This window comes from Anguilla anguilla, chromosome 15 (assembly GCF_013347855.1).
Source record: "Anguilla anguilla isolate fAngAng1 chromosome 15, fAngAng1.pri, whole genome shotgun sequence".
Classification (NCBI taxonomy): domain Eukaryota; kingdom Metazoa; phylum Chordata; class Actinopteri; order Anguilliformes; family Anguillidae; genus Anguilla; species Anguilla anguilla.
In genome coordinates, this window is record NC_049215.1 from 10,820,188 (window position 1) to 10,842,841 (window position 22,654).

General features: G+C 46.1%; 1 protein-coding gene across 3 annotated transcripts in view; it reads right to left on the minus strand.

Annotated features, from left to right (window-relative positions):
• Positions 1 to 2,356: 2,356 nt before the first annotated feature.
• hibch (3-hydroxyisobutyryl-CoA hydrolase) overlaps positions 2,357 to 22,654 on the minus strand; it is a 30,237-nt gene continuing 9,939 nt past the window's right edge. For all 3 annotated transcript variants that reach the window (XM_035394468.1, XM_035394467.1, XM_035394466.1), the window contains exons 7-14: positions 19,018 to 19,096; positions 12,794 to 12,939; positions 9,654 to 9,740; positions 9,149 to 9,207; positions 7,277 to 7,358; positions 5,727 to 5,846; positions 4,813 to 4,846; positions 2,357 to 3,436 (exon numbers count right to left, since the gene is read on the minus strand). In XM_035394468.1, coding sequence (XP_035250359.1) covers positions 3,321 to 3,436; positions 4,813 to 4,846; positions 5,727 to 5,846; positions 7,277 to 7,358; positions 9,149 to 9,207; positions 9,654 to 9,740; positions 12,794 to 12,939; positions 19,018 to 19,096 — 723 coding nt within the window. In that variant the 3' untranslated portion in view covers positions 2,357 to 3,320. The remainder of the gene's footprint in view (positions 3,437 to 4,812; positions 4,847 to 5,726; positions 5,847 to 7,276; positions 7,359 to 9,148; positions 9,208 to 9,653; positions 9,741 to 12,793; positions 12,940 to 19,017; positions 19,097 to 22,654) is intronic.

The window sequence follows — 22,654 nt, forward strand, 5'->3', positions numbered from 1 at the left end:
AAGAAATGAGAAAGGGAAAAGATTTTGTAGGAGGAAGGCAAGCAATCGCCCTCAAACAGACCAGGAGCTGAGCATGACACTGGCCTCTAATGGCAGTGTGAACTCCTGCCAGTAAATTCTGAAAGCTTCTGAAAGCTCTCGGTTTAGCACACATGCTACACTGCAGGTACACAATACTCACACTGCATTTATCTACGAGATAATCTAAATAACGTCACCTCTCTCGCCTAGAAAATCAAACAATAAACCGGACTTTAGCAAACATGGACTTTGAGAAGCAACGGCTGATCGTGTGCAAAACATCCGGCTGCGGAGCCAGATTCCAATGGAGCGCCGCTGAGGATCCTGGGTAATCCTGGCGGCCGTACACGGACGTCACGCAGTCAGCTAACGGCATCAGCGTTCAAAGGTCAGGATCAGCTCGTTATAGATGGACGTGAACAGATCCAAATGCTAATTCATCCTGCCAATTTTAAAATGTGCGAACGGTCCTTCAGTAACACCTGAGAATAAGTGAGCGGCGTCGCTGGTCAGGTTTCTGTCCTCTTACGTGTGTGTGTCAGCGAGAGGGAGAGTGTGTGTGTGTGTGCGTTTGTGTGAGTGTGCATGTATGTGAGAGTGTGTGTGTGTGTGTGTATGCGTGTGTGTGTGCGTGTGTGGCCGAGGGGGGAGGGGAGGAGGCTCTGTAGGTTAGGAGATGACGGTTGGTAATTCACCCATGATAATTGCATTTACCAAATTAACGTTTCGGAACAGAACGCCTCCAGTAATTTGAAGGAAAATGCACATTGTGGTCAGGATGGAGGCTGTGGGGTGTGCTGTATGCACAGAGGAGAGGGAAGATCAGTGCACAGATACAGTAACAGCCCAAACATCAGCCCACACAGGCTCAACACTCAGGCCTGCGCATAGCGTGCTCGTATATCCTTCTGCTTTGATATATTAAAAACAGAAACAACCTCCACGACAGCTGCACCGCAAAACACTGAGCACTGTTGTTGTGTTCAGATTTGATACATTTAATTACAAGCACGATGAAGCTGTGTGAACCTGCATTTTTACTAGTTTAAGCAATTAGGGATGTTGTCGCAATAAAGGTTAATTCGTATTTTAAATGAACGGTTTGTATACAATACATACAGCCTACATTTTGCCCCAAGAAGTGCTCAGTTTGTTTTGTTTTAGCCAATTTATGCAACTTGCTCATGCATAGAAAAATGGGAACATAACGTTCCACTGCAGTCAACCACACATTTTCTCAATTAAACATCATCGAAGCAGGATAAAGAAACTGAAAACACAAGATTCAAACTGAATTCAAACTTTCATTGGGCCCACTGCCCATTATAGGCTACTATAAGTCAAGAAAGAAGCTTCATAGCCTAGTTTAATCACACTATGGCACAGTATCTATCAAATTCTGTCAAACTGGCAGCTAAAATGGGGTGGAGGAGGAGAGGTGTGCAGGTGGCGGTAGAGTGTTACGTCGCCTCGGTGTGGTCACTCATGGTATTACATTATAAAAGCAAATTAATAGAAAAACAGAATACCAAAAAAGTAGGTTTTACTGAAATTTTAATACATACATAGATGTCTAAAAATTCTCAATATAACAACCTGCCAATCAATATTTTAGATATCGATTTGATATTTATGACATCCCTACAAATGTGTATTAGCACTTTGATTAAAGTGAACAGGATGAGCAGGAACTCATTAAAGCAATACAAAAGCATCAACACACTAACAAAAACACATTTCTACCAAAGCACCCTCAGCACACAACTATAACATGATGTCAGCTACAAACCTGTGTTCAGTAAACAGGTCAATTAACCAAACTGGTTAAAGAGCTTGGTTGGCCTGGCTAAACAGCCACTGGGACAAACTTGACTGCTTGTAAAGTTTGTCAGACCACCTCACTGCAACTCTAACAATTGGTGGTAAAGGTCTTTTTCAATCTGAAAAAATGCCTGCCTTCACAGCAAAGGCTTGATGCTTAAGAAAACGAGTCACTGCGAGTTATGTACACTTAAAATATTAATAAGTACTCCATAGTGCTAAGAGCTCTGGAATGAAACCAGATGCCCTACTCCGTGTTTTATTACTATTGAATCTCAGTAGCAGGTCTGCTCAGTAATCGTTCAGTGCCTTGCTACTTCGCTCAGAGTAATCTGCTCCAGCATAAGACTCACACAAAGGCCTCTGAGACCACCGCTCCACAACCTGCAGGTGTTCTGGAGGAGGAACTACGTCTGAAAATGCACTGCAGGTTTTGCAAACACATCTGCATCGACCATCCTTTTCAAATAGTGTACATGGGGATTTTAAAAAATAACAAACCCAACACATTACATATTTTCCAAAATGTTAATTTATTAAAGGATTAAGGGTGATTTTTCAATTAATTTTCTACCTTTCGCGCATTTTGAAAGTCTGGGCAAGGGGAACTAAGTTAGTGTTTTCATGCCTTCTTGGTCCAAATTCTGGGAGTTTTAGAGTGACAGCTGGGGAAGCCAATGTGAAGACCACACCGGGGGGCACAGCCTGAGGGTGGTTTCTCTCTGCAGTGAGCATGCTCAGAGCATGAGGGCGGTCTCTCTCCGCAGTGAGCATGCTCAGAGCATGAGGGCGGTCTCTCTCTGCAGTGAGCATGCTCAGAGCGTGAGGGCGGTCTCTCTCCGCAGTGAGCATGCTCAGAGCATGAGGGCGGTCTCTCTCTGCAGTGAGCATGCTCAGAGCGTGAGGGCGGTCTCTCTCCGCAGTGAGCATGCTCAGAGCATGAGGGCGGTCTCTCTCCGCAGTGAGCATGCTCAGAGGCTGAGAGCGGTCTCTTTCCGCAGTGAGCATGCTCAGAGCGTGAGGGCGGTCTCTCTCCGCAGTGAGCATGCTCAGAGTGTGAGGGCGGTCTCTCTCCGCAGTGCGCATGCTCAGAGGCTGAGGGCGGTCTCTCTCCGCAGTGAGCATGCTCAGAGGCTGAGGGCGGTCTCTCTCCGCAGTGAGCATGCTCAGAGGCTGAGGGCGGTCTCTCTCCGCAGTGAGCATGCTCAGAGGCTGAGGGCGGTCTCTCTCTGCAGTGAGCATGCTCAGAGCGTGAAGGCGGTCTCTCTCTGCAGTGAGCATGCTCAGAGCGTGAAGGCGGTCTCTCTCTGCAGTGAGCATGCTCAGAGTCTGAGGGCGGTGTCTTGCTGCAGTGAGCATGCTCAGAGGCTGAGGGCGGTCTCTCTCTGCAGTGAGCATGCTCAGAGCGTGAAGGCGGTCTCTCTCTGCAGTGAGCATGCTCAGAGTCTGAGGGCGGTGTCTTGCTGCAGTGAGCACGCTCAGAGGCTGAGGTCGCGATCTCCGAGGGGTTTGAAACAGTCGTCCAGGTATGACTCTGTCACTCCCTCCAGGGTGGGTGGGTTCCATTTTGGGCTGTGGTCCTTATCAATGAGCACTGTGAAAACACACACACACACACACACACGCATGCACACACACACACACACACACACACACACGCACATTTAAAACCTCACACAGCACAATCCTACACACAATTATTACATCAATACAAGTTATTTGGGTGATCTTGTGTACAGCGGAACTTAGTATCAAAAGGGATCATGTTTAGGACACCTTTTCAATATATATATATATTTTTTTTTTAATTGAATAGTGAACCACTGCATGACCGAGGTTCTAATGTCACAAATTACACTTTCATGAATGAACTTGACTATAAGACCAGGAATTCCTACATGTGAACGAGTCAAATGGAAGATTTACACCAACAGCGGGGAGCGGCAGCTACAGCACGCTACCCGCAGGATAACCACATGCAGCGGCTCACTTTAAGCATGCAGTATCCGCATGCACGCGCACGTGTTCATATCCACATACACGCGCGCATCTGCATATCCGCATGCACGCGCGCATCTGCATATCCGCACGCATGCGCGCATGTGTATATCCGCACGCATGCGCGCATGTGTATATCCGCACGCATGCGCGCATGTGTATATCCGTACGACCGAAGGGTGAGAATCTCACAAACAGCCCGGAGGCTGTAAAAACCCCTCACATCGCTGACGGGACATTACGCCTTCAGAATGTAAATCAGCTGTTGAGCGGTTTAAGGCAGGGGAAGTGATGTGTGCTATAAAGTGGAGGTGAGCTCAGGTAGGTCATAATTTTTAGCCTAACGACAAGAAATATGGTGATACTCGGCAATAATTCATTCAGCTGTTTTATTGAATCAAGTCAATAAAATCTTTTTTTTATCCTCTATTGTGAAATGAGCATACAAATCACATATAAAAGAAACATATTCTCTCCACGTTTGGTTTTTACCATCGCTAAGGGTGCTTTTATTGATGCACATTTAAGAATAGGCTACCAAAAGCTACCACATTTATATAGCCTAAACGCAATTTTTGTTTCCTCAGTGAAAAACGGATATATAGGCTGCGGATTGCAGTCTCTGGTATGCACATCAGTAAACACAAGTTTAGATTTACACACTTGGGTTAAGACCTTCGGCTACATCATTTGTGAGAAGTAATATATAAATACTGTACAATTATTATTATTATTATTATTATTATTATTATTATTACTACTTTAAAGGGCTTTAACAGGAGTGCCCCATGCAATAGAAGACCCCTGTAATTAATATTCCAGTGAAATGTGAATCAGTGTATTATGAACTTTAACTGAAACCCAGGACGCTCTACAGAATATTGAGAAAGGCTAGCTGTTTTCTTGTATTTCATGGTTATAGCACCACTGTTTAACGCTGATATGCCGCAGACGCAGATACACACTGCTTACCTGCCCTCACACCTTCATAGAAGTCCTGGCCGCTCTGCAAGGAGAAAGGCCCATTAACACATAGCACAGTATAGCTGTGCTAAACTAATAACACAGGTACATGGATAACATACACCTGTGCTAATCTAGTATAACACAGGTACATGGATAAAATATACCTGTGCTTAGCTAATATATCAGTTACATGGATAACATACACCTGTGTTAAACTAATAACACAGGTACACGGATAAAATATACCTATACTAAGCTAATATACCAGTTACATGGATAACATACGCCTGTGCTAAACTAATAACACAGGTACATACATAAAATATACCTGTGCTTAGCAAATATATAAGTTACATGGATAACATACACCTGTGTTAAACTAATAACACAGGTACACGGATAAAATATACCTATACTAAGCTAATGGATCAGGTACAAGGATAAAAGGTACATGGATAACATACACCTGTGCTGAACTAGTATAACACAGGTACATAGATAACATACACCTGTGCTTAGCTAATAACACATTTACATGTATTAAATATACCTGTGCTAAACTAGAATAACACAGGTACATGAATAACATACACCTGTGCTTAGCTAATAACACATTTACATGTATTAAATATACCTGTGCTAAACTAGAATAACACAGGTACATGAATAACATACACCTGTGCTTAGCTAATAACACATTTACATGTATTAAATATACCTGTGCTAAACTAGAATAACACAAGTACATGGATAAAGTACATCTGTCCTAATTAATAACAGGTAAAAGGATAAAACGCCCCTGCTGAACATAAAGCGAGTGTAAATGGGCAGCTGCTTTAACCTGAACACGCACACACGTAAACATCATTAAGCTGAACCATGCAGGCCGTGTGCAGTGAGACTCGGACGCAGCCGCTTACCATGCAGGCCTGAGTCAGCCTGTACTCCATGACGAGCACGTCCTGCAGGCTCATGCTGGCTCCCTCCCGTAGCTGCCTGAACGTCAGCTTCATGGAGGTGGGAGACATCTTGGAAAGGGTCTGAGGATGAGAAAAGGCATCGCACACAACTATCAGGCTCACCACTGAAACGTGAAGCAAAGACGGTCTTTCAAGTAGTGCCCTCAGACTCCCTCTGCAGCTGAAAACATGTCTAAGTGAGTATGTGTTCCTGCAACTGATGGATCAGTGACTTTCCTTTGGGTTCAGAAAACCCATTGATCGTAACTGTTCTGAACCCTGAGACACCTCCACCAAAATTGATCAATTGATTGGTAGTCTGCAACACACCAAAGTATCGGTGAAATCCGCCCAGCCACAAACAGGAAACAGGAAATTCTATTCCCACCTCTCCATTTAGGATCCTGCTATTTTTTAAAGTGTTTTTATTAATAAACTTCTAAGAACAAACTAACAAAAGGGACAGGGAGTGAAGAACCACATCCATAAAACATCATTTTTATTTCCTCAGTGTAGAAAGCACAAAAAAACTCTTAGAAATTACTGCTGGGTCTTGCAGTTGCTTTTTCTGGATATCAGTAAAAAGTGGTTTAGATTTACATACTCAAGTTACATAAATTCATTAAAAATTCTGGAAACTCAAGCATATTTGCACATTATATCATGTTTATCATTGTAGTACACAATTATCAGTATCAGATTCCCTTAATAAAGATGGCTCAGTGTCTTACATCCTCCAAATCCAGCAACACTGGAATATAAAATGTCATAAAAATTTATAGAAGCAAAATGATGGTTTCCTATCAGTACAGTACAGTTCTAACTGGGTTAAGATGTCATGCAAAAACTCCCTGTTCCCTACCAATGCATTTCTGCTATTACAATACCACAGTGATGATCACATTATGCAAGTCATTAGAAATCATTAAAGTCCAAGGAAGGAACTGAAACTCTGGGATGTGTGTTTACAGTAAAGCTTTGCGGGGAGTGAACTGGCCCTTGACTGTGCCGTCTACGTAGCCTGAGATGGGTCTGTGTAGCTTGGGATGTGTCTGCGTAGCTTGGGATGTCTCTTTTCACTTAATGCACATATCACATTCAACTGTCCCTGTATATTTTGGCATATATATTTAGATATATGTATTTATTTTTATATTTAGATATATATATATATATATATATATATATATATATATTACATATATATTTAGCTTGGGATGCGTCTACGTAGATATATAGAGTGACTCATTTTAATTACAGTATAGGAGTGACTGTCTCTACAGTATGTAGACATCTTGACAAAGCCACACCCATTTCTACACACACACACACACACACAGTATATAGATATATATATATATATATATATATATATCAGCCTATTATATGTATACATATAATCAAATATTTAGGGAATCTGATGGTGATATCAAAGTAATATATATTTTAATGTAAAAGTAATAATGTGTAATTTACTGTACGTATTTGCAGGCAGCAGGCCCTGGCCTTACCTCCAGCTGCTTCTGTGCAAAAGAAGAGCCATCCTGCTTCAGATTCTCACAGATCTGCTCCACACTGCTGGCTTCAAACAGCCTACGGCAGTAACACAGGGAGTCAGGGAGAAGGACTGCTTTAAATTTCACACGTTCATACGACCGCCATAACCGCCCCTAACCTCCTGCCCCCCATCCCTCCTCCCTCCCTCCTTCCCCCGTTCCCCCCAACCTCCCCCCCCCCCCGCGCCACACAAACACTGCTCAGAGACAATTCATTTAAACTCTGAAGTGTACACAGTGTTACTGTTTGCAGTAACAGCCACAAACTCAGAAACAGCTCGTTTCAGAATCACTGAAGAAATGTCCGAATAGCCGAAGCACACGCTCATGAGAAACCTGTGGAGTCACAGCTCCGACACAGAGATTCGTCTACGTCTTCATTTAAAATGCAACAGGCGGCAGCAGCTGTCAGCTCTCGCTCTCGGGGGCGATCAGCGCTGGGCGGAGCGGCGGGCTGTGATCAGAATACCGGATCAGTTCCGACTGCATCAGCCGAGACGCGCGAGCGTTAGCCTCAGCGCCGGCGTCAAACGCGGCGTTCCCTAAACGACGCGAGCGGCGGCCCCTTCCCCCGGTGGAGCCCAACAAACGCAGATGACTCAACACTCGCTTACCGCGTGATTTCTGGACCGACCGTTTTAAAATGTGCAAATCCGGTGTGCTTCAGTCAGAGGGCGGTAAAGTAGCGGATGCGGCAGAGGACGATCACTCAGGGACTCTGAGTTCATGGCAGTTTACCCAGACACAGGATTGGCTGCTTTATGCTGGCGAGCTTTATGAATGGGGGTCACGCCAGGCTTACCGGCAGTCAGGCCCAGTCTCCCACAATCCTCTTCCCTTCCCATCCGGCACAAGCAAACCGCCAATTAAGCCCAGAGACAAATACGCTGCGAAACTCTCAAACGAGCCAGACTCTATAATTAATTCAGTGCTCCAACCCAATTATCTGTCAGTCAAGAGCCGCATGAGGGACAAGCGAAACGAAGCGGGGTTTGGAATACTAAGCGCCGACCCCTGGGGTGCGTGCATGTCGGGGTCACACTCGGTGAGGCAGCTGAAGGCAGTTCCGTAGCGCGAAGACCGTCATCGTCACCCGTTTCCCGGGCGACGGACAGGAAGCCGGCCCACACGGACACTCCAGACGCGCGCGTTAATCAGAGCGGACCCAGTTGCGCGTTCGTAAAAAATCGGCCATTAGGAACGCCCCATCAGGAAACCGCTCTGCTGTCTGGAGAGGCTCCAGGCCCATTGTGAAGAGCCTCAGGGGTGCACGAGGGCTTTTCAGCTCACCCCAAACCCAGACCGGGCGAGCTCCACCGCCAAATAGAGCAAAGTTTAAAGCAACACAGCTCTGGACCCCTCTCTGGTCCCTGTGGCGGTACGGCCTCTGGCTTGCTGAGCTCAGAACTCGGGGACACTGTTTCTTGATTAGGACAGGCACGCGTTTTAACGATGGTGAAGAGTTTGAGTTTGGAGGGTGGAGAGCTTGAGGATGGAGGGTGGAGGGATTGAGGGTTTGAGTGTGGAGGGTCTGAAGGCGGAGTATTTAAGGGTGGAGGGTTTAAGGATGGAGGGTGGAGGGCTTGAGGGTGGAGGGTCTGAAGGTGGAGGATTTGAGGGTGGAGGGTTTTGAGGGTGAGAGGGTGGAGGGTTTGAGGGTGTAGGGTTTTGAGGGTTTGAGGGTGTAGGGTTTTGAGGGTGAGAGGGTGTAGGGTTTGAGGGTGAGAGGGTGGAGGGTTTGAGGGTGAGAGGGTGGAGGGTTTGAGGGTGTAGGGTTTTGAGGGTGAGAGGGTGGAGGGTTTGAGGGTGTGTGTGGGGGGGTATTACCTATTGATGTTCTCCATATGCGGCTCCAGAATGAAAGGTTTGTCCTTGTCCACACTGCTCTGCACAGAGAGAAAAGAGCCCCCCCCCTCAAGGTTAGGATTCCCACACTGTGGAGCTGGCTCCCCCCCCCCCCCACAACCACACCTCACATTCAGCCACAACAGAGCATTCTCTATCACCCCCCCACTCTTACAAGGGGTCAGCACCGAAATGGCGACCCACAGAAAAGCCCCCAGCCCAGCAAAACAGACGGCGAATGAAAAATATAGATCACAAATTATCTTTCGCAAAATAAAAAAAGATTACTTTGAACTCCGGATTAAGCGCCCAACGCTGATGGGGGAGAAAGACGTCAATGTGACGTCGGTTTTAAAACGTACATGCCAGGGGAACCGCAGTCGACTGTTCTTTCCGACACGTTCAAGTGGTGATTATAATGGCTCAAACGGCAATGATGTAAAAGCTCTCGGTCACAACATCGGGCGGATGGAGTTAGGTGCGCTACCTCGCTCTGATAGGATTCCAACACTTCAGCGACAGCCTGAGCTGAGGGAGACTTCAGATCCACCAGGTTCTTCTCCAGGGCCGTGATCTGCAGATGGAACAGATAAAGATTCATCTCTGACTGCATTCATAGCCACGTTTCTGCTACTACACACAAGGCCCTGCTGACAATCAGACTTCCCATTTCATGGCTGTTGTTTTAAATGCGCTGTACTGGATTTTGTGATGTGTCAGATTTGTCACTTTACCAGTCAGATTAATCACTGCACCAGTCAGATTAAACATTGCACCAGTCAGATTAAGCACCAGTCAGATTAATCACTGCACCAGTCAGATTAAACATTGCACCAGTCAGATTAAGCACCAGTCAGATTAATCACTGCACCAGTCAGATTAATCACTGCACCAGTCAGATTAATCACTGCACCAGTCAGATTAATCACTGCACCAGTCAGAGTAAACACTGCACCAGTCAGGTTAATCACTGTACCAGTCAGATTAATCACTGCACCAGTCAGATTAATCACTGCACCAGTCAGATTAAACACTGCATCAGTCAGAGTAAACATTGCACCAGTCAGATTAAGCACCAGTCAGATTAATCACTGCACCAGTCAGATTAAACATTGCACCAGTCAGATTAAGCACCAGTCAGATTAATCACTGCACCAGTCAGATTAAACATTGCACCAGTCAGATTAAGCACCAGTCAGATTAATCACTGCACCAGTCAGATTAATCACTGCACCAGTCAGATTAAACATTGCACCAGTCAGATTAAGCACCAGTCAGATTAATCACTGCGCCAGTCAGATTAAACACTGCACCAGTCAGATTAATCACTGCACCAGTCAGATTAATCACTGCACCAGTCAGAGTAAACACTGCACCAGTCAGGTTAATCACTGTACCAGTCAGATTAATCACTGCACCAGTCAGATTAATCACTGCACCAGTCAGATTAAACACTGCATCAGTCAGAGTAAACACTGCACCAGTCAGGTTAATCACTGCACCAGTCAGAGTAAACACTGCACCAGTCAGATTAAACACTGCACCAGTCAGAGTAAACACTGCACCAGTCAGAGTAATCACTGCACCAGTCAGAGTAAACACTGCACCAGTCAGATTAAACAGCACAACTTCAGTCCTGATGACACATATTAAAAACATTTTCACAGCATATTTTCATTATCACCTACCAGGCTATATTCTAATGAGAGGTGGGACCGAGAAAAAGGTTTTGGTTCGTTAAAACGCTCACAGGGTCTGAAAAGTTTGGAAAAGCCTGATGTAGCTGGTGGCCGTACCACCCAAAAGATGACTTTCTCCCAGCAGGACAATGCTGGCTGCTGTGCCCTAAACTATACCCTTCAGCCAACACCCAGTTCATGAATGTTTAATGAATGTAAAAACAGGAAAGCGAAAGCTAGCCATAGCCACGAAAAAAGGAACTGGCTAAGCACATAAATAATGCAGTAAAGCTGCAATAACCAAAGGGATAGCATTCCTCTATGACAGGAATGTGTTTGGTCTGCACAGGATCGCACGGAAGGCACAGTTAAAGCAGCAGACCGGGAGCAGTTAGATGTCTTGATCCAGGATTAAAATATCTTTGGCATGACTTCATTTATTTTTATAAACTTTCAGTAATACCCCTCCCCCCCAACTGCTCCCGGTTTTATTGGACCAGACACAGCACGTTGTTTCCCATGATGCTCTGCTTCCTTAAAAGAGCCTCCTTTTCCACGCAAAGCAGCGCTGAGGTCATCGGTACCAGATTAATCAGGGACCCCCGAGAGGCCCGATGAAGACGAAGAGGAGGGTGAGAAGCTCCAAATCGGATGCGCAGCTCACGGCGAAATGCTAGCCTCACCCGCAGCGCTGTTCTTGCCACACTGTGACGCAAATTCACCATGGCGTGCGCGTGCTACACTATCAGCTTCACTACAACAGAACCTAAGATACGAACCTCAGGGGTATGGATTCACCTACAGTACACATACATACAGTACCAAACATACAGTACAAAAGAACCCTACTTTGGGTTCCAAACCGATAGTGGGTCACTGAAAAAGCAACGTGTTGTTAAATGTATTTTAAAAAATGAATAATCTAATAATAATAATAATACTAAAACTGCTTTCATTCCTTAATTTAAACTGAGATTGTAGGTACAAAATCAGAGTACTTAATTAAAAAGGAAAAAACTGCACCAACGCAAGGAATTCAGATTTTTTGAAAACATTAGCCTATTTAGACATCCTTTTTCATGTTAGCACGTTAGCAACATTTATGAGGTTCTGAATACACCTGTATCTCAGAGTTTATACTGTAACAGTATCTCAGAGGTTATACTGTAACAGTATCTCAGAGGTTATACTGTAACAGTATCTCAGAGGTTATACTGTAATAGTACATCAGAGGTTATACTGTAACAGTATCTCAGAGGTTACATTGTAAAAGTATCTCAGAGGTTATATGTAGCAGTATCTCAGAGGTTATATTGTAACAGTATCTCAGAGGTTAAACTGTAACAGTATCTCAGAGGTTAAACTGTAACAGTATCTCAGAGGTTATACTGTAATAGTACATCAGAGGTTAAACTGTAACAGTATCTCAGAGGTTAAACTGTAACAGTATCTCTGAGGTTATATTGTTACAGTATCTCAGCGGTTATAATGTAACAGTATCTCAGAATTTACATTGTAACTATCTCAGAGGTTACACTGTAACAGTAGAGATACTGATACTCTGAGAACAGGTTACACTGTAACGTGTATTTCCTGGTCCGACGCTCTGTGGAATAAAAGGATGCTCTCCTCCCTGTCTCTCCCGAGCCTCATTTTCAGCAGAAACAGAGTAGACCTGAATACTCGGCGCTCCAGAGTGGGGATAATTGGGTTACGTCCAGCAGGACTCCCGCCCACTGCTCCGGCATCGCCCTCGCGGTCACAATGTCACCACCGCGGCACGAGGGGATCAGCGTCAGCGCGCTCCGCCAAAACGGGCCCGGAACTCCGCTGAGCCGACGCCGCGCGCTGGCTCGCCGCGCGCTGACTCAGCGACCTTCTCTCTCTGCTGCTCCGCCCGCCCCCGGCCCCCCCCCCCCCCCCTCCGTCGCCCCGCTCCCCCACTCACCTTCTCAGAGTCCACAAAGTGACTGGCCACGCCCGCTCGCTGCACATCCCGCCCCTTCAGCCGGAAGCCAGTCAGAGCCAGGAACAACCCCAGCTTGCCCCGGAGCCTGGGCAAGAAGTAGCCGCCTCCGACGTCGGGAAACAGACCTGCCGAACAGGAAGAGGGGAAAAAAAAAAAAAAAACTGAGACGAGGGACCGCTGAGGAGCTCAGAGAGGAGGATGAGGGAAAGAGTACGGAGCAACGAGTCTCTCGGCGAAGACCAGGCGAAGAGTAAAGAACAAGGGGGTTCCCTAGGGGGTTCCCAAAATGCACATCACCAAACTGCAGCAGCAGCAAACTTTTAGCCATTGATTTATAATGATCACAAACCAGATACAGATTTTTCTGAAATTTCAAAATCAACAATGCATTACATCTATGTATAAAAATATTCTTAAAAGGAAGAAAATCGGGGAAACTAGCTGTTCCGCTTTTAGCAGGGAACTACCCTGCCACGACCCCCAGAAGCCCGATGGAGAGTCCCTTTAAAGGAAATGTTACACATTTTAGAATTTCAGAAAAAACAATCACGATCACTTTAATTAAATGATGCACCTCGCCACTGTAAATGACAGCTCAAACCCTCTGAGCCACTGTAAAAGCCAATAATAATCACAGCGCGGAGAATACGCTCAGTCAGTCTGTAACGTCTGCACGCGCTGGCGGCCGTTCTGCACAGCCTGTTGAGTGAAATTTAAGAGTATTGATCGAATCTCTCAGAGGTCCTGCGGTGTAGTGAAGAAGGACACAGTGCCAATAATGCTTACGGGCTCAGAGAACACGAGAGAGCATGTCTATACTCTTAATGCAACAACGCTCTTTCGCTCCAGCCCAAAGCAGCAAAATGGACGTTTTAAAAAGCGGTACAGAGCTCTCCGGCGCGTATTTAAATCGTCCCGCTACACCAGCCGTCGGGGTAAACTTGTGGCTCGTAGCCTCCGGAATGCTCTCTGGAATCGAAAGATAATCTCAGAGGAAAACAAAGATATGCATCAGTAAACCGTTTTAATATCGCAGCACACCCAAGGGAAAAACAACGGAGCTTCAGAAAATGTATCCAAATACGATGTTCTTGACTAAGCAGACACCGTTACAAATCAAAGACATCGGCGTATCTGTCATAGCACACACACGGAAAAGATATCCAACTATCGCGCAGGTCAGTTACATTGGATAAGAGCAGAGATTTGATTCTCTGACCTGACCCTTTGCTGAAAATGCATTATTACATGTGCAGACCATAACTGCAATGCTGGGGTTTGCTTGGTTCCCAGGGAAGACCATTTAAGGAAATAAAATCTTATCCCTTAATCTCCTGGCTAAGGGAAGGGGAAGCCAGAGGCTGGAGAGAAGAGGTCTCCACATACACTCACTGCATGAAGGAGTACACTGAGGTCCCCACATACACTCACTGCATGAAGGAGTACACTGAGGTCCCCACATACACTCACTGCATGAAGGAGTACACTGAGGTCCCCACATACACTCACTGCATGAAGGAGTACACTGAGGTCCCCATATACACTCACTGCATGAAGGAGTACACTGAGGTCCCCATATACACTCACTGCATGAAGGAGTACACTGAGGTCCCCATATACACTCACTGCATGAAGGAGTACACTGAGGTCCCCACATACACTCACTGCATGAAGGAGTAGAGAGAGGTCCCCACATACACTCACTGCATGAAGGAGTAGAGAGAGGTCCCCACACACACTCACTGCATGAAGGAGTAGAGAGAGGTCCCCACATACACTCACTGCATGAAGGAGTAGAGAGAGGTCTCCACATACACTCACTGCATGAAGGAGTAGAGAGAGGTCCCCACATACACTCACTGCATGAAGGAGTAGAGAGAGGTCCCCACACACACTCACTGCATGAAGGAGTAGAGAGAGGTCCCCACATACACTCACTGCATGAAGGAGTAGAGAGAGGTCCCCACATACACTCACTGCATGAAGAAGTACAAGTCTAAAGAACCATAAACAAATACCAGCAGCATATTTACACAGACTAATATTTTAAATCATGTCTTCCCGTCATTTTCTACAGTATGTGTATCTGATACAGATGTGTGAGCACTGGGGTACTGTATTATTGAATCATAACTTCAATATCACCCGCAGCAGGTCACGTTGAGTATAGTGGGTTATCTTTGTGAATGAACTGAGCTCACTGGCAAATTGGTTGTGTAACACTGGAAACAGCAGGACCAGTGAGAGGACCGATAAAAAGCCTGCAAACGGGACTCACAGGAAACAGCCTCGGTCTTCTCTTTAAAAACAACTCCCATGACATCTCAGCGAAATCACAGGCAAATGCAGGCTTCTGATGAGGGAGCAGATAAAATAGCCAGCTCTCCTTGCGTTTGACTTTTTTCCGGGGAAAACTCTGAACGTTACACGAACGACGGGAACCAAGCCCAGCCTGGGACGAGAGCCAAGGGGGAGGGAAATAGGGGTCGGATGCAGCCAATCACCGTGAACTGCCACGGGTCACATTGGGGGGTGGGGGGTGAAGAGATATTCCTGGAGAGCCCCCCCGCCGATGATGAATCATTACAGGCTCAAACGGCAGAGGACGCCGTACAGCTCCCGCAGGAAGACGAAGGGACATGATGAAGAGAGGGAAAGGCTCAGAGGACGTAAACACACTCACACAACGCAGGTCTAAAAGCGCAGAGTGCTGGCTGGCTCCCAGGAGGGAGGGGAAGTAACACCTCTCTCCTTCAGCACAGGCCCAGTCTGCCCCGCTGCCACAGGCGTCACCACGCCAAAGCTTCCGGAACAGTCCGGCCGCTCGCTCCCCCCCGTCTGGCCAAGACCAGGAAAGAGAATCCTTCTCGAAAAGAGCCTGCTTCCTGTGGCCGAGGTCAACGCGTCACTCGAACGAAACCGCCAGGGAGGTTAATAAAGACGTTCAGCACCAGACACGCTGCAGCAACGTCTCCGAGCACCAGGCTTACGCAAGAGAACTGGAAGCACAGCGATGTGCACAGAGAGCGGGAAGCTGAATTACTCTCAAGGCTGCACGACACTTCCATACAATTTATGAACAATACGCAAGAAGAACCAGCGCGGCAGAAGTCAGGAAGTGGTTCAGACTGACACAGGAACCGAGAGACAGTATTTTGTGGAAAATGAAATAAGCACACAAAAAAAATAAGCAAACTCGAGTCAGTAACCTCCAGCAGTCAAACCGCTACACTAATCCTTTGCAGAATTTGTTTCCAAAGTGAGGAACCCAGAACATTTCCCTTATCAAAGCTATTAGACAAAGGGAACCCGGAGTAAACACAAAACACATTTTTTTAAATTATCATTTCATTTATTTAATGAAACAAGTTATCAAACACCCATATCGCCCACGTGAAAAAGTAATCTCCCCCCACAGCAACTCGATTAAGCAATTAACCGTAATTAGATTCAGCTGCCTGAACACAGCCAGGCTTGATTCACGAGGGGGACAGGCCTTCCGCGCGATGGGCAGTTACTCGCAGGCCGCACTGCTGCCCGCTCGCAGCCCTTCGGTGCTTCGGGGGGGGGCCTTATCGCAGCCGTACGGACCGCCGGCGCGGGGTTCGAGAGGCTCCAGATGTTCTCCCGTGTCTAACGGGAGCGTCAGCGCGACGGCGGGGGGGAGGGGGGGGGAACAGACGCGTTCCGCCGCGCCGCGGGACGCCCCCCGCCCCGGCGTTTTAACGCACCTTTGATTTGCGGCGAGCGCGTGGTGATCATTCCTGAGCCCGCTGATATACTGTAGTGTTCCAGCTACCCAAAACGGAACGGCATGCCTGTCCGACGTGTTGGCGTCCCCCCGTGCAGGCCCGTATGAGCGCCGGGGCTGTTTCCACATAAAAATATCAACCGTATATTTTGCACAGACGATCCTGATAATGAATAACCTCGGAGATAAGCGTACTGTAGCTAACTATCCAGGAACGCGGCACTCTTTTCCAATGCGATACACCGCACGCACTTCGTCCAGGTGATGTCAAACACAGAGCCAATCAGCGTAAGCTAACTATCCAGGAACGCGGCACTCTTTTCCAATGCGATACACCGCACGCACTTCGTCCAGGTGATGTCAAACACAGAGCCAATCAGCCGACCAGCGTCGTTTGAGCTGCTTTCAAGGTTTAACAAATAAGACACATTTTCAAGTGCAAAACAGTATACAATTATAAATGAATATTTCACAAGCTAAAATATTAATTAACCACAAAAGCATGCCACCAAGTTTCCCCATTATGAGTTTCTTCCCCATAATGAGTTTCTTTTCTTTTTCTAGACACAAAATGGATGGGTGTGACAGTAGGATGATGTATGCAGATCTCAGGACATTCTTTCATTTATAATTCTACTGTGACCAATGAAAAGGCTGCAGCCATGAAGCATAACGCTACTGCGACCAATGAAAAGGCTGTAACCGTGAAGCATAATTCTACTGCGGCCAATGAGAAGGCTTCAACCACAAAGCATAATTTTACTGCAACCAATGAAAAGGCTTCAGCGATGAAGCATAATTCTACTGCAACCAGTAAAGGCAGGAGCTGTGTCCCATATTCTAGTCTGACTGAACAGACAAACGCCATCTTCTCTTTGTTCTTTTCTTTTTTTTGCAAATAAACTAAAGCGACTTTGAAATGATCAGCGCCCATCTGCTCCTTTACCACAGCCATTGCTGTTTTGTGCGCTTGGTGTGGCAAATGCCGTCACGTCCGCGTTTCCTGTGAATGGGCCTTCACAGACCTCGTCAACCTAGTAGGCGGCGGCATTATTATATTTTTATCAATAGATCAATACCGCATAGACCGCCCTCCAGCTCTCTATTCTCTCTTTCGGCCAATAAGAGCATTTATCAGCTACAGTCCTTCCGAAGGTATTTGCAGATATCGGAAAAACAACATTTTCTTAGTCTGCCTCCTGGGCTTGGTATAATTTGCAAAAAAATAAAAATAAAACATTAAATTGGAAGCACTAATACCCCTGGGTAATTTTTAATCTCTTGTTCATAATGAAGAGCGTGACTGTTTTACACAGCAAGAGGCTGTGTTTTTTGGGTTTGAATTAATTGACTTTGTCGTTTCCTGCGTGTTATTGTGCTGTTATGTGTTTGTTTCGGATGGAACGTGCATTTAATTTAGCAGCTGCTACCTTGCCCAGGTCACCCTTGAAAAAATAACTGTTAAATAGCCATGGCATTCCAAGTGACACAGCATGTACCTATTTGCAATTACTGACATACGCATTTATAAATGTGCTATGTAATACTTGTGAGGGAGTTACATAGCTCTTACATAACACCATTCATAGAACATGTTAAGCACATATCCTGTTATGTACATGCTCACTTCCCACACATGCAGACTTAAACTAACATTCCATCGCAGTGGTTTTAGTTACTGGTGGACATTAATCATAAATATGAAGCCAAATTTACAGCCAAATCCTGATGTTTTACAAACATTGATCGAATTCTGCAATATAAAGCAAGCTCCACTGACAGGCTCCCCTTTGAAATGTGAGACTCCAGAATGAACCACCAACCGTCACTCACTTTTGCTATGGGAGTAAAATTAATCCCTGAACAGCATGAAAAGGATCTGGTCCCTTATTTTAGTAAACACAGAACCCTCTATTCATCTCTGAAGCCTGCTAGCTCCAGACTGAACCAGGAAGAGAGCTAGCTCTGCACAGGTACATATATGTGTGGAAGATAAGATGGGAGCATCTTATCTTACGTGGCTAGCTACCTAACCATGACAGAAGACATATTGTAAGACTATTTTGACGTAGGGTGAAATAGATCCTAGGTAATTTCACTCAGACAATTTACTGACACGATTGCTGTCAGGTGGTCCACATAGGCAGGCTGCCCACGTAGTCTCCTAACTTATCTGGCTACATGCTACAGTTAAAATACTATATTCGATAGATACACTAAAATATTTTACTGCACCAAAACTCGTAATGATGATAAAATAATACAGAACACTGAGAAGAGGTACTGCGGAGGCGAAAGCGTTTGAGATTGTCCCCTTTGTTGTTTTTGCCCCCGGCCTGCGAGCGCACTCTCCAATGTTTGCAAACATGAAACTCATCCACAGGCGCCGAGCGGAGACGGTGAAGTCACGGGAACCCAAACAAAAAGAAGCAGGTCCGAACAGCATGCTTACCGATGGCAGTCTCCGGCATGGCAAACAGGGTCTTCTCAGTCGCCACGCAAAACTGGCCGTGGACGGACAGACCGACGCCCTGCGGAAAGAACAAGACCCACGTCATCGAGAGCAGCGTCGCTCTGCCTCACTCAACACAGATCGCAACCTCCTCTGCTTTCGGATGGGACAGTAGGGGTTCCTATCCTGGTCCCCAAATCTTCCCCTGCTTGCTCGGCCCAATGACTCTCTCCCTCGCCACCTCGACCTCGTACACGAGTGGTGGGCGTTATAACACAAAATGGCCGGCGTGTGCACTCACGTGGGCACTGGATGGATGGGGGTGAAATTTGAGGTCAGTTCCCCTTTTACTGTAAAGAGCTCTGTGATCAGACATGAAAGGTGGGATATAAATGTAATCCATCAATTACCATCAGCAGACATCGTCAAATCCAACCACGAAAAGAGGCGAGGGTGTGGATCAGACATTCGTATATGTACTGGTCTAATTAACAGGATGTTAAAGATTATCGCTAAGCAACCATCACAGCGATTAGGGACTAGAGGGACTGGACGACCGGTAAAAAGATGCTTTCCTGTGGTCTCGCAGGAAAACTTTCCGAAGGTCGGCTCCTGGTTTCCATGGTAACGTTAAGACAGACCGATGAATAAGCAGAGCTGGAATCGGGACCTGATTTCCGGCCAATCCCTGCAGGACAGGACCCAACGTGACATCAGAGGCTTTGCACTGCGGGAGGTGATTAATCTGCTCGGTCCTTTCTGCCACAAACCCACACAAATAAACACCCAATTCACCGTGCCAAGTCTGGGTGGGAAAGACTGCAAAGTCACGGTGTCGTCCACTGCAAGTTCACAGGACCGGAGGTCATTCCCTCCACAGCCACGGCTTCAATAGGCAGCTGAGCATGACCACTATGCAGCAATGGGCCAGCTACTCCAGACACTGCGAGCCCTGAACCGGCAGCATGTCACATTACCGATGCTCGACCTTTCACGTAGCAAAAGAGGTTGCCAGTTCGATTCCCAAGTTGGTGCCCTGCCGTCAGACCCAGAAGCAAGATAACAGCTTTAGTAAATACCCAACTGTATAAATGGACCACTTTTTTTTTTTTTTAATGCTAGATTCTCTGGGTAAGAGCATTGACCAAAATCACTGATGTAAAGCAGCATCACTGGCTCTCCAGGCTGTTGTGATTGGTCCTTGGTGGGAATCCTATCAAGTGACATCACGACAGCTATTCACTGTCATTCACGCTCAATATGGGCCATGGTTCTGAAGCTGCCCCGCCCTGCACAGAGCCCACCAATAGCCTTACAGCACTGAGAGCCCTCTATGTCATACAGACATAATGAGAACCACTCCTTTATTTCTAATACTTAAAACTGACCTTTCTTCATGTTTGAGCACAGTTCGTGCTTGATTCATCAAAAGCAGCAAACAGTTCCGCATGCATAGCTCTCCATTTTCTTCAAATCAAATTAAATGCTGAATCCCTTCTCATAATCCCTTTCTCTTAATAACAGGTTGCATTTTGTTAGTGCTTCGCAGAGATAATGAAGAACGTTAAGTAGCACGTTGCTCATAAAAATTAGATGTCTGACAGGGCAGCTCTATAAAAAGAACAAGTTTGAGGCAAACATGGAAAATACCACACAGCAGGGCGGCCCACGGAGATCGATGTGGAAAACCAAATTCCCCGACGGAGATTCATGAAGACTCTTTCTCCCTGGCTGTATATCTCCACCGGCGCGGCGTCTCAAGATAACTCGACTTAAAAAGAGATCCTTCCTCCGGCATTCCACAACGGTCAGGCAATGCTAAGCCATGGAAACAGGCGTACACACGGAACCACTTACTGAACCCCCGTTTCCATAGGACAGCCTCCACAGAGACACACATTTCATTACCAGTCGAGCGTGACCAATAAACAATGCTCTCCCGTTCCTCAGCGAGACCAAAATGGCTTCTTCGTGAGCCAGAGCCACCTCTGACATTTCATGGCGAGATGCAGTGTAATGATGGCGTTCGATAACGCGCTGGGATTCTCTCTCAGACGCCCTCCTCTCTCAGTCACTCCTTATTAACACACCGACCTTAACACTGCCAGTGAGCGTACTATAAGTGAGGATGACACGTTATATGAGCAACAAATCTCCCAAACCGAGAATCATTTTTGGCCGTTTGTGATAACATGGGTGATTCCACCGAGGTTGCACAACTGAGCGAAGGAAATGTGTAAGTGGAAACGTCGGGCGCAGTGTAGAACAAATGACACTGCCTTCGATCTCATTAAATTATGAGTTTTAAAGCTTGCAAAAACTTTTGCTGTGGAAGATATTTATCTGCAGAATCACTGAAGTTGGCGGCCAACACACTGCATAAGTGTGGAAATCAGGAAGTCCAGATATTTGTGTGTCATGACCTCTGGAAGAGAGCACAATTTCAGCTATCCGTACCCTCAGCACGGTCACTGTACTCTACAAACTCGACTATCCCCATTTTGAGCTCTGTCACCACACTCTGGCCTGATATCTGCATGCATGATTACTCTGATTTCTGAACAATTGTACAATACTCGTCTCAGCGGCATAAGTGCATATTGAAAACAGGAACATTTGTAAACTGTGTTCCATAGATCCAAGTTGCTATATGGATGAATATATCAATTTGCTATGTCAATATGAAACAAATCTAATTTATGATACATCACTTTATGCCAAAGGGACACCTCAAAGAGCATTGAGCTACATGATCACGGTTAAATTTACAAGAGCCCAACCACTTTGAGATAAAGACTTATGATACTATATCAGTTTGAAAAATAAATAAATAAATACATTTTAAAAAATTGCATCGCTGAGCTTCCAGTGGGAAAATGAAACATTGGAACAATACTGGCCTCTCCATAGCTACCCCAGAGGGGCAGTATCAGCCCCAGCCATTGAGGGGTCTGAAACAGAATTTTATTCACCCCCCCCCCCATAAATCCAACATTTTAAATGATATACTATATGTTTTTTTTTTTTTTTTTGAGTAATCATGGTGGACCCTTGGTGGTCATGTGGGGCCCTAAGCAGGGATGTGCGTCGCTAATTTGGCGGGGTCAGGTCAGCCCTCCAGAGGAGACAATGGTTTCTATTACTGTACTTGAGGAACCGAACGGCACGAAACCTAAGCACTTGAAAACAACTGAGATGCCCAACGTGCTTAAAGCCGGCTAAAACAAAATAGGCCTGAATAAGTGCTCAACAGCTAGGACGGTCAAACCAGAGTAAAAAACTCACTTATCAGGACACTTCACAGGGACTGGCCCAAAGTAAGAAACACTGGAGCACACTTTGCTAAAGGCAAAAGATACTGTTTAATGTTCAGTACTGTTCAGTAAACAGTGTCTTTTGCCCTGAAGCTCAGTGCGGTCCAGTGCTCCTTATTTTGGGCCAGTTCCTGTGAAGTGCCCGGGTATAAGGAGCCTTTCCCTGGAAACCAACACTCTGGATCTCAGTGATCATCATACCTACTAGGGCCATTGCAGATCCACTTTGCTGCTGGAATTGCAACATGGACCAGCACCACATTTCCTCTTGTGGTTGCACTGGGACAATTAATATAAACACTGAAACACTGTCAGAAGCAGAG